The sequence below is a fragment of the Triturus cristatus genome, chromosome 3_1, assembly GCF_964204655.1.
Source record: "Triturus cristatus chromosome 3_1, aTriCri1.1, whole genome shotgun sequence".
In the NCBI taxonomy this organism is placed as follows: Eukaryota; Metazoa; Chordata; class Amphibia; order Caudata; family Salamandridae; genus Triturus; species Triturus cristatus.
This window is the reverse complement of record NC_140583.1, coordinates 563,090,316-563,107,445: the sequence shown is the minus strand read 5'-3', so window position 1 is coordinate 563,107,445 and position 17,130 is coordinate 563,090,316. Positions and strand designations below refer to the sequence as shown.

General features: G+C 47.8%; 1 protein-coding gene across 1 annotated transcript in view; it reads right to left on the bottom strand.

Moving 5' to 3' along the window:
• Positions 1-17,130, bottom strand: part of SV2B (synaptic vesicle glycoprotein 2B) — a 701,510-nt gene that overhangs the window by 13,842 nt on the left and 670,538 nt on the right. The window contains exons 11-12 of the mRNA XM_085644488.1: positions 8,453-8,653; positions 5,783-5,942 (exon numbers count right to left, since the gene is read on the bottom strand). Coding sequence (XP_085500614.1) covers positions 5,783-5,942; positions 8,453-8,653 — 361 coding nt within the window. The remainder of the gene's footprint in view (positions 1-5,782; positions 5,943-8,452; positions 8,654-17,130) is intronic.

The window sequence follows — 17,130 nt, the reverse complement described above, 5'->3', positions numbered from 1 at the left end:
ACCAAATTGTCTTCTAGTGTGCTTGTACGTTCTTCCACATGAGTCAGATGCTTCAGAAGGGCTAAGTTCAGAGCCATCCGTCACCGAAAATAACTTATGCCCTAAGTCTAGCGTATCCTCTGTGCCATTGCTTACTACAACCCCCTGTTCTAGCGTACTCGTATTCAACTAGTCCACGGTATCTGCTAGAACTTCCAGCGGAGAGGATAATCTGAGCATTGTGCCCTGCTGAGTTTTTTCTGTTAACAGTCCCTGGCCTGAATCTGGGCTTTCCTGTGGGCTATAATTTTCACTATTTTGGCTCACCTCAGTGGCAGTATCACCTTGGGGCTCATTTACTGGGGGAAATTACCGGTTGTGTATCACAGGTGCGATCTACCGGATGAGACAGTATTTGATCTTGCTTAGACTTACACTTTTGTTGCACCTTTTGCCAATTTTTCCCCTTTGTAGAGGAATCTATTTTGGAAGCTGGCGGGGTAGTGGGGAAGAAATCTATAATACTATGGCGCCTCACCAGGTCCACCAGCCCAGTATTTGATCCTTTACCCCCCTTACCGCCACTGTTTACTTCCCCCATCTTAGGTGACTCAGCGTTCTCATCTCTCTTCCAACAGTCCTGAGTCACGGTGCGTTTTGCCTGGGCAATATTGCTCGAGCTTGCAGGACCCGTTATTCTGCCTCCTTTAGATAACGCTATTCCAGTGTTGTCCCTGGATTCTGTATTTGCCTACAAGTCAGGAGCTTTCCCTTTAACTCCACGATTTGCTTTTGGAGGCATTTTCAGTTTCAGTTGCAGTGACTTTGGTGCTCCGCACCGTCGCAAGCCCCTCGGCCTCTCCAGACGTCTCAGACTCAGCGTTTCCAGCCCCTCCTCCTCGTCCGCTTTCAAGCACGATCCAACAAAGCTCTCGCAGCCCCGCTCGGGCTGCTTCCAGAACCACCGTCAGGAGATTCTCCGCCACCGGGAGGGGGTCGAGAGCTTCTGTCCCCAACCGGTAAGTTATGAGGGGGGGTCTTGACCTGTTAAGATAGTGGCTTCAACATCCAAATATAAGCCACAGCGTTTTCACGGCCACAAAGGGTGTTCAGAACGGCCGTCAGTCAGGCGCCATCTTGCTTCCTCGCAGAGCCATTGCTCTAGCACTCTACTCTTCTGTGGTTCTGCCTCTCTTGGCTTTTTCTGTGCCCCCAGTTCTCATTTTTGCTCTCTCTGCTCTCTGTTCTCTTTTGCTCTGTTTTCCCTTTTTTCTTGTTTTTGCTCTCTCTGCTCTCTGTTCTCTTTTGCTCTCTTTTCCCTCTTTTCTCGGTTTTACTCTCTCTGTTCTCGTTTGCTCTCTTTTCACTTTTCCATGCCCTCTTCTGTCTCTGCCGCTGCTGCACCCACGGCCCCTCTCACCCTCCAGCTTGTCCTTCCCGCTTTCGCCTCCCAGCTGATCGCACTCCCCCGACCCCTATTTAATGGCAGCCGCTGCACGGCAAGGAGAGCTAGACCACTGGCTTGGTCAGTGTGACTGCTCTCCCTCATGCAGCTCCACCAGAAAGTACTGCCCTCTGTGCCCTCCACTATGGTATGTTTTCAAGGCCCTCCTCTACCCGCAGGCTCCTGCCTGCACCTCATCCCTGATGGTCCAGTGGGAGACCACTCTGCTCTTCTGCTATTCTGCCTCTCATGGTTTTTTCTGTGTCTTCTTTTCTCGTTTTTGCTCTCTCTGCTCTCTCTTTTCTTTTATCCATCTTTTCTCGTTCTTGCTCTTTCTGTTCTCATTTGCTCTCTTTCCCTCTTTTCTCTTTTCCTTCCCCTCTTCTCTCTCTGCCACCCCTGCGGCCCCTCCAGTGTGTCCTTCCCACTCCCGGCTCCCAGCTGACTGCCCTCATCAGATCCCTATTTAATGGGGGGTGCTCTGCGGCCACGCATCAGGCGCTCGCAGCGGGTGTGCTGCTGATGCACCTTTATCCCATCTGTGCCAGTCCCAACCGACCCAACCGCGACCAGCGTCAAGGACCCTGGTCCTCCGAACTCACCACCACTACAACATCAGCACCTTTCACGCTATCAACCCCGGATGCAGCAACAACTGCCAGCTTTCAAGGCTGAGCAACACCCAAGGCCTGATCTCCTCTTAACACAGCCGCTGCACCTTCACCCACAGCCGGACCTCAGCAGCAGCCTCCAGCCTACCTGACAGCACCGCCCCGAAACCACTCAACTGCATCCTCCTCAAAGTGCGCCCCTAAGCAAACATGCCATAGAAATCTGGGACCACCTCAACACCCATGCGCCCAACGTAATCTTCCTCACAAAAACCTGGAACAATGCCAATCCGTGCCCGACATTGCCACTGCCATTCCCAACGGATACAAGATCCTGCAAAAAGACCGTCCCAGTAACGCAAGAGAAGGCATCAGCATCGTCCACAAAAGCTCCCTCTATATGACAACCACCGGCCCGGAAGACACCAGTACCCTCATGGAGCATCTCCACTTTCAGATCCAGACCAACCCTATAACGACTCTCCTCGGAATCCTCATCACCAGGCTGCCCAGCTATCTGCTCCTTTCACCGACACCATCGCCAACCTCATCGCACCCCATGCCCTCTCCTCCACAGACTACATTCTACTCGGTGACCTAAACTTCCACCTGGACAACCACAACCAAACTCCACCGCCCTCCTAGAGAACCTTGGCAACATAGGACTGAAGCAACTTGTCACCGCCCCCACACATACAACAGGACACACACTCAACCCAGTCTTTGCAGAAGGAAACAGAGTTTCCTACAGCCACACCACGGAACTCCTTTGGACTGACCACTACTGCATCCACTTCTACTTCAGAAAAGTCACCGTACAGAAGCACGCTCACCGCCTCCCCAGCAGAAGCTGGAGCAAAGTCACCGAAGAACAGCTCACCTCCACCCTGACCAGCACTCCACCTCCGGCGATGCCAGACGGTAACACCGCGGTGCGCAACCTCCACCGCTGGATCATGAACTGTGCAGACACACTCGCCCCCCTCAAGGAAGCTACAGGACGACACAGCAAGAAAGCACCCCTGCACTTCAAGAATCCAAGAGCTCCTGCGTTGACTCAATAAGACATGGAGGCACAGCAAAACCCCAAAAACATGCACCGCCTATAGAACAGCCACCACAGCACAGCGCCAACTCATCAAATCCACAAAGACAAAAACTTCCTCCAAGACAGAATCCGCACCAACATCCACAACTCCAAAGAACTCTTCAAGGAATTTGCTAAACCCGGCCGCAAAACAACAGACGTCCCACCCTCCCAAGACTTCTATAACAGACTCTGCACCTTTTTTCACCTCAAGATTAAAACGCTCTACGACAACTTCAACAACCAAGACCTGTGCATCGCTCCAGACCCCGCCCCCAGTGATGCCACCCAACAGGCCCTGCTCACTTGGGCCCCATTCAAAATAAAAGACACCGTAAAGACCAGGAAGAGCATACTTTCTGGAGCACCCTCAGACCCCTGCCCTCCCCAAATCTGCCACAAAGCCGCCACGGCCATCGCACCCGAACTAAGCCAGACGATCAACTTCTCCCTCAACACCACCATATTCTACGATGACTGGAAACCCGCCAAAGTCAACCCCCTCCTGAAGAAACCCTCTGCAGAACTGACAGACCTCAAGAACTTCAGTTTCATCTCCCTGCTTCCATTCGCAGCCAGGGTCCTCAAGAAGGCCTTCAACACCCAGCTAGCAAACTTCATCAAAGCCAACAACATCCTGGACATCTCCCAATGCGGATTCCACAGAAACCACAGCACAGAGACCGCCCTACACGCCGCCACCGCCGACATCCGCTCCCTCCTCGACCAGAGCCAAACGGAAGCCCTCATACACCATAATCCATGACGCCGGCATCCTCGGAAATGCCCTCGACTGGATATGCTCATTTCTCACACACAGGCAGAACTCAGCAGGTCAGACTCCCGCCCGACCTCTCGGAACCAATAGAGACCAGATGTGGAGTGCCCCAGGGATCCTCCCTCAGCACCACCCTCTTCAACATCTACATGGCCCCCCTCGCAAACATTGTCAGAAACCACAGACTCTACATCTCCTACGCCGACGACAACCAGCTCATCCTCACCAAAGCACCCAACATTATCTGGCACAACTTCCAAGAAGATATTAAAGTCGTCGCCATCTGAATCAAAAAGAGCTGCCTGAAACTCAACTCTAAGAAAACAGAAGTCTTCATCCTTGGCTCCAGCCCCTCTGCATGGGACGACACATGGTGGCCCCCTGCCCTTGAAAAAAAAAACACCCGGCAAACCACGCACTAAACCTCAGCATCATACTAGACTCATCGCTCACGATGAACCGCCAGTTCAACGCCGTATCCTCGGCCTGCTTCAACCCCCTCCGCATACTCCGAAAAACAATCAGATAGGTCCCATCCGAATCCAGAAAAGTGGTCACGCAAGCCCTCATCAGCAGCAGACTGAACGACGGTAAGGCTCTCTATGCCGGAATCAACAAAAAACTCCTTCGCAAGCTTTAGACGGTCCAGAACGCCACAGCCAGACTGATCCTAAACATCCCCCGTCTCAACCACATCACTCAACACCTCGGCGAGCTCCACTGGCTCCCCAATAAAAGTATAATAACCTTCAAGCTTCTCACTCACGCATACCAGGCCCTCCACAACATCAGACCAGCATACCTAAACAACCACCTCTTCTTCCACGCACCCAAGAGAAACCTCCGGTCAGCTGACCTCTCTCTGGCCACCATCCCACGCATTAACAAGACCAGAATGGGAGAAAAGTCCTTCTCCTACCTCGCAGCCAAGACCTGGAATGACCTCCTCCTCCACCTCCGGCAAAGCCCTACACTGCCCCTTTTCAGGAAGGACCTCAATACCTGGCTCTTCGGATCAGCCCATCACTCTACAGAGCCCCCCCCAGAGCCTTGAAACCCTCACAGGTGAGTAGCTACGCTTTACAAAACCCAGATTGAATAATTGATTGATTACAAGTAGTGAGATTGTTAGAACACGCTCGGAACATACTTAAGTCAAACATGCTAAATAGTTACACTGCGGCTGTGTTAAGAGAGACAGAGATCAGAGCAGAGACAGAGCTAGAGTCAAATTGGCAGACAGGAAGAAAGAGAAAGAAAGGCAAAGAAAAACAGAAACAGAAAAAGGAAGAGAAAGAACAGACGCGGTCTGTAAAGGTAAAAGTGGTGAGGCCGTGTAAGGGGTTATTTTGAGGGACGATGAAGAGAGAAAATGGCTTCATATATTCAATTTTCCCTCGGCATTGTCCCTCGAAATACCCCTTTACCCGGCTCCACTGTTGTTACCTGCACGGCCTGCGGCTGAGAAAGAAGTGAACTAGTGAAAGAAAAACAGAAATCTATACCATTTTTTGGCTGCTCTCCTAGTAGCACTGTGAGCTTCTCCAGCATCACACGTCACTAGTATTTGGTTCCTAAGCTGTAATAACCTAATGAGAGTTCACTGATGGCTCACTTTTTGTCGTCCAAGGAAACATCACAAAAAGCGTGTACAGATATTAATCATGTAGAAGACTTGTAGAAGATCCTGACTGAAGTTGTTCTCATTTCCAATATTTTCATTTTAATATTTCTAATATATATATATATTTTAATATTCTTACAATGTAAGGAGCAAATAAGATCCAAAATGCGTGCTTCGGGTCTTAAACAGTGCAATGTCTTTATAGGATATCCTGAATTTGTGCCATGTATGAAAAGCTAAAAAAGTGGGAAGATGGTACCTTTTATCAGTAGGGTAGAGCTCCACAGTGATGACGTCCAGTGCATTCCAAGCTGCTATGCTCGCACCACAAAACAGACATTGCCAGCCGATCATTGCTGACTCGCTGTTGCCAAAAAACAGAAAGAAGCAGCACACTGCGGATATCAACATGGAACCACCTGCAACATAAAAGGGGAAGATGGTGTCACTGCATTATTAGCACATCCGGCTTTCTATGTGCGCTTTCTAAATACACGAAGGCTCGACATACAGTGCAGTCATGAAAGAACCGAACCACCCGTTAAATATGAGCCCCGTTCTTTGATAAATACAATTGTTCATTTTAACTCTACAATCGATCAAATAAAAATTGTCCTCATGGTATACATAATCCTCGCTATAAAGCAATGTGCGAGTTTCGTTTGAAGAAATGAACCTGTATTAAGTTGTGTATTTTTATTAAATTGTTTATCTTAGTTCTTTTTTAATTGAACTAAAATCGTGGGTAAAACCACAACGAAATAATTCCATTGTTACAAAATCAACTAGAAACACAAAGTAGAAATGTGTACATTCATGTTAACACTGTTGATGTCTTTTTGAATTATGGTCTGTGGCATTGCAGAGATAACATCTCCTTGATATGTTTAGATTTTCTTACTTCATTTAGTTGACACGGATCTTCTGAAATATCAATCAATCAATCAATCATTTGTGAAGTGCACTACATACCCGCAAGGGTCTCAAGGCGCTGAGTGGGGGGCGCTACTGATCGAACAGCCAGGTCTTGAGTATCCTCCTGAAGGTCAGCAGGTCTTGGGTCTGTCATATACTCAGTAGGAGGGTGTTCCATGTCTTGGCGGCGAGGTGGGAGAAGGATCTCCCCACCGGTGGTGGTTCTTTGGATGCGCGAGACGGTGGCGAGTGAGAGGTCGGCGGAGCGTAGCTTGCGGTTGGGGATGTAGAAGGAGAGCCGTCTGTTGAGGTAGGCTGGGCCGGTCTAGTGGAATGCTTTGTGTGCGTGGATGTGGGGCTTGAAGGATATCCTCTTGTTGACGGGGAGCCAGTGCAGGTTTCTCAAGTGGGGGGTGATGTGGCCGTGTCGTGGTAAGTCGAGGATCAGTCGCGCCGAGGCGTTTAGGCTGCGTTGTAGTCGTTTGATGAGCTTGGTCGGGGCTCCCGCGTAGAGGGCGTTTCCGTAGTCGAGTCTGCTGCTGACGAGGGCCTGGGTGACTGTCTTTCTTGTATCTGTCGGGATCCATCTGAAGATCTTGCAGAGCATGCGGAGGGTGTTGAAGCGGGAGGAGGAGACGGCGTTGACTTGCTTGGTCATTGAGAGCGTTGAGTCGAGGATGATTCCCAGGTTGCGTGCGTGGTCTGTGGGTGTCAGGGCTGCCCCCAGTGCCGTCGCCCACCAGGAGTCCTCCCAGGCTGAGGGGTTGGAGCCGAGGATGAGGACCTCCGTCTTGTCCGAGTTCAGCTTCAGGCGGCTGATCTTCATCCAGTCGGCGACTGCCTTCAATCCTTCGTGGAGGTTGGCTTTGGCGGTGATGGGGTCCTTGGTGAGGAAGAGGATCAGTTGAGTGTCGCCTGCGTAGGAGATTATGTTGAGGTCGTGCTGTCAGGCGACGTGTGCCAGCGGGCCCATGTAAATGTTGAACAGTGTCGGGCTGAGGGAGGATCCCTGGGGTGTGCCGCAGATGATTTCTTCCTAAAAATAGATTGCCAACGCCAGCTAAATATAGCTCTCCACATGAATTTTAATTGATATAAATCAAGGTATTGCTACTTGGGCAATTTCAGGATAGTTGTTGTGAAACATTACTGGCATAGTATAAATGGGTATTCACACGAATGAGTTTTGTGTACCACTTCTAATATAGCATTATAGTCAAAAGTGCAAATGAAAAAGAAAAGCCATCATATCCAACATATTGTTGAATTCCTAATTCAGTTTTATGTACCTGAAGAATGAAACTTACAATTTTGCAAGTATTTGTTTTTCAATTCGATATTTTCATACCAATAGAAAAGAACAAATGTCCTCAAATCGTCCCAGTGCATTTATATTTCTCTCTTACAAGTTTTCCCGCTGTCACACAGCGAAATTATCATCAGGCGTACTCATGTTCTCATAAAGAACACGTGCAAGGTCAACACAATTGCACTCCAGCGGAAGGGAGGAGACTGAAAATGTACATCTCCCAGGGTGTGATCTACATTTTATGCCATGGGATAGAACCTTTGGGAAGACCCCTCAACAGGGACCAATGATAGCCTTTATTCCCTTAATTGGTAGAGAACAAGGAAGTGTGCCTCTGTACCAAGGAACCAATGTCCCCAGCCACTGATGTGGACATCTGCCTTGCAGAGGTCGCCAGCTCTTTGTGTTTGTGTTTAGGGGAAGGGAGCACATAATAAAACCCTGTGCCTCTGTACATCTGGCTAACGAGCTCTTACTGGGATGTGTTTACTTCTCAGCAGGCCTAGGGCCAATCCTTCTGCATCCATTGTGTACCGCACATAGCATATATGGGCTAGAATTCCATCCCTGTCTGTTTGTAGATTACCTTCACAAACATGAAGGATCATTATAAATATACCTACTGTTCCATGTTGGATCAATCCAAGTTAAAATCCCAATAAGTATACATAAACAGGCTTTAGATTAATAAAATAGCTAACTCACCGATCATCTTTATACGCCCAATTTTGTCCATTAAAAGTGCAGAGACAATGTTTCCAGGCAAAACAGACAAGCTTCCTAAAAAGCTGACCAGGTAAATCAGAAAATCATTGTCTTCCTCAAAGTCAAGGTGGCAACCCTCTTTCTGATCCAAGAAGGTGCTGTTAATGAACCTGCAGTCGATGAATTTGTGAATATAAAGATCTAAAAAGAAAGAAAAACATGACAATAAGTTAGCAAGAAATAAATACCTAAAGGTTTGAGTATTCCAGGATGTATAGAATTTAGAAGACTTGAGAGACCGTAAATTAAGTTTGCTGTAACCACCAGTTATGGAAATCAAAAATTGCTTTACATATACCGGTAAAACGATTGCTGCCTTCTCTCTTAGCTAGACCAACAGCTTTAATCATGAAGCCTCATGAGTAACATGCCAGCTCTTTTGTCTATCATATTTTTTGTAGTTGATTCATTCATGGGTGGGTTCAGAGACCTTGGATTTTAGGATTGTTTCCTATTGCAACTCTTTTTTCCAGCGCTTTCTATGTACCTGAGTTTCTTCTCTGCTTTACTCACATCCTCTCATGCTTTGATATGAATTACACCATTATCTTTCTTGTTGATAGATATGTTCTCACAAGATAGGCAACAATGAAATCGCAAATCACTGGAACTTGCTGAGAGGTCTGTTGGCCTGTAGTTTCTCTGTAATGAATATGCCACTATGCCGCATTTGATAAGCAATACATTTAAAATATTTACAAAAAGATAAACCACATTGGTGCATATAAATGTATCTTTGCACATAAAACCATAGGTGAAGACTATAGAGTAAAACAGTTTCTACAAACTCATTATAACTGTGTTTTAGCTTTAGCAAGCCAGAAATGTTTTTTCTGCCTATTCCAAATGCAAGAGTGAGTAGAAAAGTAGGTCAAAACTGAACACAAGGGGTGCCTGTTATTCACGTCACGATTATAGGCAATTTCACCTAAACAGCCAAATATTACAGACCCTAATTTAGCTGCCAGTGACAGAACTTGAAAGGTCTTGCTAATGAGGGACTTTGGAATGCACAATGTATGTATTCTTCAGTGGAATAGGAATATGGTATGGGAGTAGATAAGACCGTCAACACCCACCTCATGAAATTCATCGAAGAAAACACCATCCTCGACCCCTCCCAATCCGGATTCCCAGCAACCACAGCACTGGGACCACTCTACTCGTTGCTACAGTTGACATCTGCACCCTCCTTGACCAAGGACACAGCGCAGCCCTGATCCTACTCGACCTTCAACACCGTCTCCCACCGCACACTCACTGCCAGACTCCATGATGCCAGCATATAGGGAACCGACCTCAACTGGATATGCTCATTTCAGGCAGAACTCAGTGGGTCAGACTCCCTCCCTACCTCTCGGAACCAACAGAGACCAGATGTGGAGTGCCCCAGGGATCCTCCCTCAACCCCACCCTCTTCAACATCTACATGGCCCCCCTCGCCACCATCATCAGACATCACGGACTCAGCATAGTATCCTAGGCCGACAACACCCAGCTCATCCTCTCCCTCACCAAGGACCCCATCATCACCAGACTCAACTTCCAGGAAGGAATGAAGGGCGTCACATTCTGGATGAGCAGCAGCTGCTTGAAGCTCAATTCGGAGAAGACAGAGCTCCTCATTCTCGGACCCTTCCCCTCTGCATGGGACAACACCTGGTGGCTCACCACCCTCAGCAGCCCCACCACCCTGACGGACCACGCCTGGAACCTCGGCATTGTACTCGACTCCTACCTTTCCAAGACCCAACAGGTCAACACAGTCGTCTCCACCTGCTTCAACACCCCGCATCCTCTGGAAGACCTTTAAATGGATGCTCCTGAATCAAGGAAGACCATCAGCCACGCACTCATAATCAGAAGACTGGACTACGGAAATGCCATCTATGCCGGGATAAATAAGTCTCTGCTCCGTAGCCTCCAGACCATACAGAACACCGCAGCCAGACTCGTCCTTGGCATCCCTAGACACAAACACATCACCCAACACCTAAGAAAACTCCACTGGCTCCCCGTCGAGAAGAGAGTAATATTTAAGACACTCACCCACGCCTACAAATACCTCCACAACACAGGACCCCAATATCTCAGTGATAGAATCTCCTCCCAGGTACCCAAGAGAAACCTCCGATCCACCAACCTCGCCTTTGCCGAACCCCGGCGCATCCACAGAGCAAGAACGGGTGGAAGAACCTTCTGCTACATTGCGGCCAAGACCTGGAACGAGCTCCCGATCAACATCAGACACGCCCCTACCCTGCACATCTTCAGGAAGACCCTCAAGACCTGGCTCTTTGACCAACCAGAGCTGCTCCCTCCCCACCGGCGCCTTGAGACCCTCACAGGTGAGTAGCCCACTTAAAATCACCTGATTGATTTGATTGATTGATAAGTTCCAGTCTGCCTTGGGCACAGCATTTAAAGGAAGCAAGAAGTTAACCCCTTGAATGCCCATGACGAGCTGGACTCGTCATGGCACACAGTTCTCGTGTGCCCATGACGAGTCCAGCTCGTCATGAGGCATTCCCTTGGAAATCCCTCTGGTGCGGGCACCAGAGGGATTCCCTTTCACTAAAAATAGCCTCGGGAGCTGGGTTAGAGCTTCCCCAGCTCCCGAGACCCCCCCCCCCTGCTTTCAGTGTAATGACGATCGGCGCACACGTCGCGCCGACGTCATTACACTGAAACTGAAACTGAAATGAGCCAAGAGGCTCATTTCAGGCTGTGGATTTTGGGCCCTAGCGCAGTTGGCACATAGGCATACCTAGCAAACCTGTACATTTTTGAAAACTAGACACCGAGGGGAATCCAGGATGGGGTGACTTCACTGGTTCTCACCAGGTTCTGTTAACCAGAACCCATTGCAAACCTAAAAATGTGTCCAAAATAACACATTTTCCTCACATTTCTGTGGTGGAAAGTTCTGGAATCTGCGTCGGTCCACAAAATTCCACCCACCCTGCGTTCCCCAAAGTCTTCAGAGAAAAATGGTACCTCACGTGCGTGGGTAGGCCTAGTGCCCGCATCAGGCTGGGGCCCAAAACCTATTGAGGAGACATCAAAATTACCTATCACAAAACAACCTGGTTTTGCAAAGGGGGTCCCATGAGTTTTTGGCCCCGGGCTTGGCGGCCATCTAGTGAAACCTACCAAACCCACACATTTCTGAAAACTAGAAAACTAGAAAACTAGACACCTGGGGGATTCCAGGGAAGTATGGCTTGCGTGGATCCCCCAACATTTCCTTACCCAGAATTCCTTGCAAACCTCAAATTTAGCTGAAGAAATCACCTTTTTCACACATTTTTGTGTGGGAAAGTTGTGGCATCACCGGGCTGACACAAATTTCCTCACTTCCTCACTCGTGTGGGAGGCCCAAGTACCTGTGACAGGCAAGGCCCCACAACGTAGTGAGGCAACATGAAAATTGCCTACCTCATAACGACCTGGTTTTGCAAGGGGGGTCACCTGGGTTTTTGGCCCGGTGCTCGGCGGCCACCTAGGGGAACCTACCAAACCCACACATTTCTGAAAACTAGAAACTCGGGGGATTCCAGGGAGGTATGGCTTGCGTGGATCCCCCAACGTTTCCTTACCCAGAATGCCCTGCAAGCCTCAAATTTAGCTGAAAAAATCACCTTTTTCATACATTTTCATGTGGGAAAGTTGTGGCATCACCGGGCTGACACAAATTTCCTACCACCCAGCGTTCCCCCGGGTCTCCTGATAAAAATGGAGCCTCACTCATGTGGGAGGCCCAAGTAGCCGCGACAGGCAAGGGCCCACAACGTAGTGAGGCAACATGAAAATTGCCTACCTCATAACGACCTGGTTTTGCAAGGGGGGTCACCTGGGTTTTTGGCCCGGTGCTCGGCTGCCACCTAGGGGAACCTACCAAACCCACACATTTCTTATATCTAGACACCCAGGGGATTACAGGGAGGTATGGCTTGCGTGGATCCCCCAACGTTTCCCTACCCAGAATGCCCTGCAAACCTCAAATTTAGCTGAAAAAACTACCTTTTTCACACATTTTTTGTGTGGGAAAGTTGTGGCATCACCGGGCTGACACAAATTTCCTACCACCCAGCGTTCCCCCGGGTCTCCCGATAAAAACAGTGCCTCACTTGTGTGGGAGGCCCAAGTACCCGCGACAGGCAAGGGCCCACAACGTAGTGAGGCGACATGAAATTTGCCTATCTCAAAACAACCTGTATTTTGCAAGGGGGGGTCACTTGGGTTTTTGGCCCGGTGCTCGGAGGCCACCTAGGGAAACCTACCAAACCCACATATATCTGAAAACTAGACACCCAGGGAGTTCCAGGGAGGTATGGCTTGCGTGGATCCCCCAACGTTTTCTTACCCAGAATGCCCTACAATCCTCAAATTTAGCTGAAAAAAATCACCTTTTTCACACATTTTTGTATGGGAAAGTTGTGGCATCACTGTTCTGACACAAATTTCCTACCACCCAGCGTTCCCCTGGGTCTCCCGATAAAAACGGTGCCTCACTCGTGTGGGAGGCCCAAGTACCCGCGACAGGCAAGGGCCCAAAACGTAGTGAGGTGACATGAAAATTGCTATCTCAAAACAACCTGGTTTTGCAAGGGGGGTCACTTGGGTTTTTGGCCCGGTGCTCGGCGGCCACCTAGGGAAACCTACCAAACGCACACAGTTCTGGAAACTAGACACCCGGGGGATTCCAGGGAGGTATGGCTTGCGTAGATCCCCCAAAGTTTCCTTACCCAGAATGCCCTGTAAACCTCAAATTTAGCTGAAAAAAATCACATTTTTCACACATTTTTGTGTGGGAAAGTTGTGGCATCACCGGGCTGACACAAATTTCCTACCACCCAGCGTTCCCCCGGGTATCCCGATAAAAACGGTGCCTCACTCGTGTGGGAGGCCCAAGTACCCGCGAAAGGCAAGGGTCCAAAACGTAGTGCGCCTCAACAGGCAAGGGTCCTAAACGTATTGTGCCTCACTGCGTTTTGGACCCTTGCCCGTGGCGGGTCCTTAGGCCTTCCACACGAGTGAGGCACTGTTTTTATCGGGAGACCCGGGGGAACGTTGGGTGGTAGGAAATTTGTGTCAGCCCGGTGATGCCACAACTTTCCCACACAAAAATGTGTGAAAAAGGTGATTTTTTCAGCTAAATTTGAGGTTTCCCTAGGTGCCGGCAGAGCTATGGTTAAAAAACCTACAGCTAGGCACTTTGCCAAAAAAGGGTCATTTTTCACAGCAAAATTGAGGTGTGTCCACGTTGCGTTTTGCGCCGTTTCCTGTCGCGGGCACTAGGCCGACCCACACAAGTGAGGTACCATTTTTCTCGGAAGACTTTGGGGAACACGGGGTGGGTGGACATTTGTGGATCCACGCAGATTTCAGAACTTGGAGAAAATTTGTTTTTTTTGGCAATTTTTTAGGTTTACAAGGGATTCTGGGTAACAGAACCTGGTGGGAGGCAGTCAAGTCACCCCATCCTGGATTCCCCTGGGTGTCTAGTTTTCAAAAATGTATAGGTTTGCTAGGTTTCCCTAGGTGCCGGCAGAGCTATGGTTCAAAAACTACAGCTAGGCACTTTGCCAAAAAAGGGTCATTTTTCCCTGTGAAATTGAGGTGTGACCACGTTACGTTTTGCGCCGTTTCCTGTCGCGGGCACTAGGCCGACCCACACAAGTGAGGTACCATTTTTCTTGGAAGACTTTGGGGAACGCGGGGTGGGTGGAAATCTGTGGATCCACGCAGATTCCAGAACTTTCCACCACAGAAATGTGGGGGAAATATGGTTTTTTTTGGCAATTTTTTAGGTTTGCAAGGGATTCTGGGTAACACAACCTGGTGGGATGCAGTCAAGTCACCCCATCCTGGATTCCTCTGGGTGTCTAGTTTTCAAAAATGTATAGGTTTGCTAGGTTTCCCTAGGTGCCGGCAGAGCTATGGTTAAAAAACTACAGCTAGGCACTTTGCCAAAAAAGGGTCATTTTTCAGAGCGAAATTGAGGTGTGTCCACGTTGCGTTTTGCGCCGTTTCCTGTCGCGGGCACTAGACCGACCCACACAAGTGAGGTACCATTGTTCTTGGAAGACTTTGGGGAACACTGGGTGGGTGGAAATTTGTGGATGCAAGCAGATTCCAGAACTTTCCACCACAGAAATATGGGGAAAATTTGTTTTTTTTTGGCAATTTTTTAGGTTTGCAAGGGATTCTGGGTAACAGAACCTATTGGGAGGCAGTCAAGTCACAGATCAAATTGAATAAGAAAATAAGCAGAGGCAGTATTGGCTGTGCCATGGGTTTGGGGCGAAAAAGTCGCCCCAACAAGATGTTGGTTAGTCAGTCAAGTCACCCCATCCTGGATTCCCCTGGGGGTCTAGTTTTCAAAAATGTGTAGGTTTTCTAGGTTTCCCTAGGTACCGGCAGAGCTAGGGTTAAAAAACTGCAGCTAGGCACTTTGCTAAAAAAGGGTAATTTTGCATTGTGAAAATGTGGTGTGTTCACGTTGGGTTTTGAGCCATTTCCTGTTGTGGGCACTATGCCTACCCCTACAAGTGAGGTACCATTTTTATCGGGAGACTTAGGGTAATTCAGATTTGTAAAGGAACTGTTATTACCTATTGACTTTCGATGCATTTCTGCCTTCCAAATGAAAGACATTGTGTAATAAAGAAGTCATTCTAAAAAATGACTGATAATTCTCATGCTAGTATGAGTATTCCCAATTTTGGAAATGTGCAAATATCTACTGTTTCTAAACTCTATATTTTGTTCCCATTTCAGAAATACATAGGTGTCTTTCATACCGATTTTTCCATGTACACATTTTTACAGAATAATTACTATATACCCGGTACATAATAAAAAACCATTGCAAGTTGCTGCTCAGTTTTTGGCTCTGGGTTCGTCGGGTTCTTGGTGAACCTACAAGTCCTATATATCCCCACAACCAGTAATGTCCAGTGGATGTAACGGTATATTACTTTCAAAGAGCTGTCATAATTAGAAGAAGTTACAGGTGAAAACGTTGACACAAAAGGCTTTTTTTTTCAATAAATTTTCAATTTATCCTATATTTAACTGTTAGTTTCCATAAAGAAACCTTGATGGATCTACACAAATGACCTCTTGCTGAATTCAGAATTGTGTCTACTTCTCTAAAATGTATAGCCTTCCCGGATCCATTATTGCTTTTGTACCCATTTCTACCATTAACTGGAAGGAGGTCGAAAGCACAAAAAATAGCAAAAATAGGCTATGTCCCAGAAAAATGCCAAAACTATGTAAACAATGTTGGGTTTCTGACAAAAGTCTGGTATCCCCTAAAAGCTGGGAAAATGGGGATTTCAGCCCCACAAACCCTTTTTTGATAACATTTGCAGGGAACAACCCAGATGCTTTAATTTGCAGCCCGTTTTTCCAATTTTTCCCCAAAAAAACTACATTTTGTTGTATTTTGGCTCATTTCTGTGACCCCCTCCAGGGGGATCCACAAACCCTGAGTACCTTCAGAATCCCCATGATGTTGGAAGAAAAGGACGCAAATTTGGCGTGGATACCTTATGTGGTCAAAAAGTTTCAGGAGCCTCAGCGCGCACTTCCCCAAATAGCCAAAAAAGAGCGTGTCACAGTAGGGGGAAAGGCCTGGCAGCGAAGGGGTTAATCAGGGAAAGCCGCCAGGTGGTTTGAGGTACATTTTTGGTAACTATCACCCTATGTGTTGTGAGGGTGAGAAGACTGATGTTTAAGTTCTGTATGTAGCTGTTTTTGCTCAAGCTCTGCAATTTTAAGCTTTTTATTAATAGTTTATTGTAATAGAGGGAGGTATCTACCACACGTGGTAAATACCAATACTCCTAGATGAGGTATTTCCAATGTGTGATAAATACCTCCTATTCTGAGGTTTCAAATAAGAAATGAGAAATAGCATGCAGAATCGTTTTTAACACACCGAGGGGCATATGTACAAGCCCCTATCGCCATGGGAATGTCCCTTTATTTAACGTTTCTGTGGCGATAGAGGCTTCGCCCTATGTACAAGGCAGCGTTAAGTTACTTAGGGCCATATGTAGGTGGGCTAATACCGGTCAGTAATGGCCGAAAATCGGTAAATTTCCCGTTACCGACCGGTATTTAGCCCTTTGCGATGTAGGAGGCTGGATTTAAGGATTCGGTAATTTACCGATTCGTTATTTTAAGGAATCGGTAAATTACCGAATTCTTAAATCCTATGTAGGGAGCACTCAAGTGAGTGCATTTTTGGTTTAAGGATTTGTTATTTACCACCAACTACAAGTTGGTGGTAAATACCGAATACCTTTCCAAAAGCAATTTTGTGCTTTGTTAAAAGTGCCATGTGGCAGTAATACATGCCCTTAGGGCATGTATGTGCGCCACATGTGCACACATGCACGATTCAGGGGTGCAACAGGGTGTCAATGTGACACCCTGCCACCCTTGAATATGCTCCCCCTATTACCGATTCGGTATTTACCGAATCGGTAATAGTGAATGGCTTCCCAATCATACCTATGGGCCTCTAGGCCCATAGGAATGAATGGGAAGGTATTCCTTATTAACGATTCGGTAAATACCGAATCGGTAATAACGAATATTTC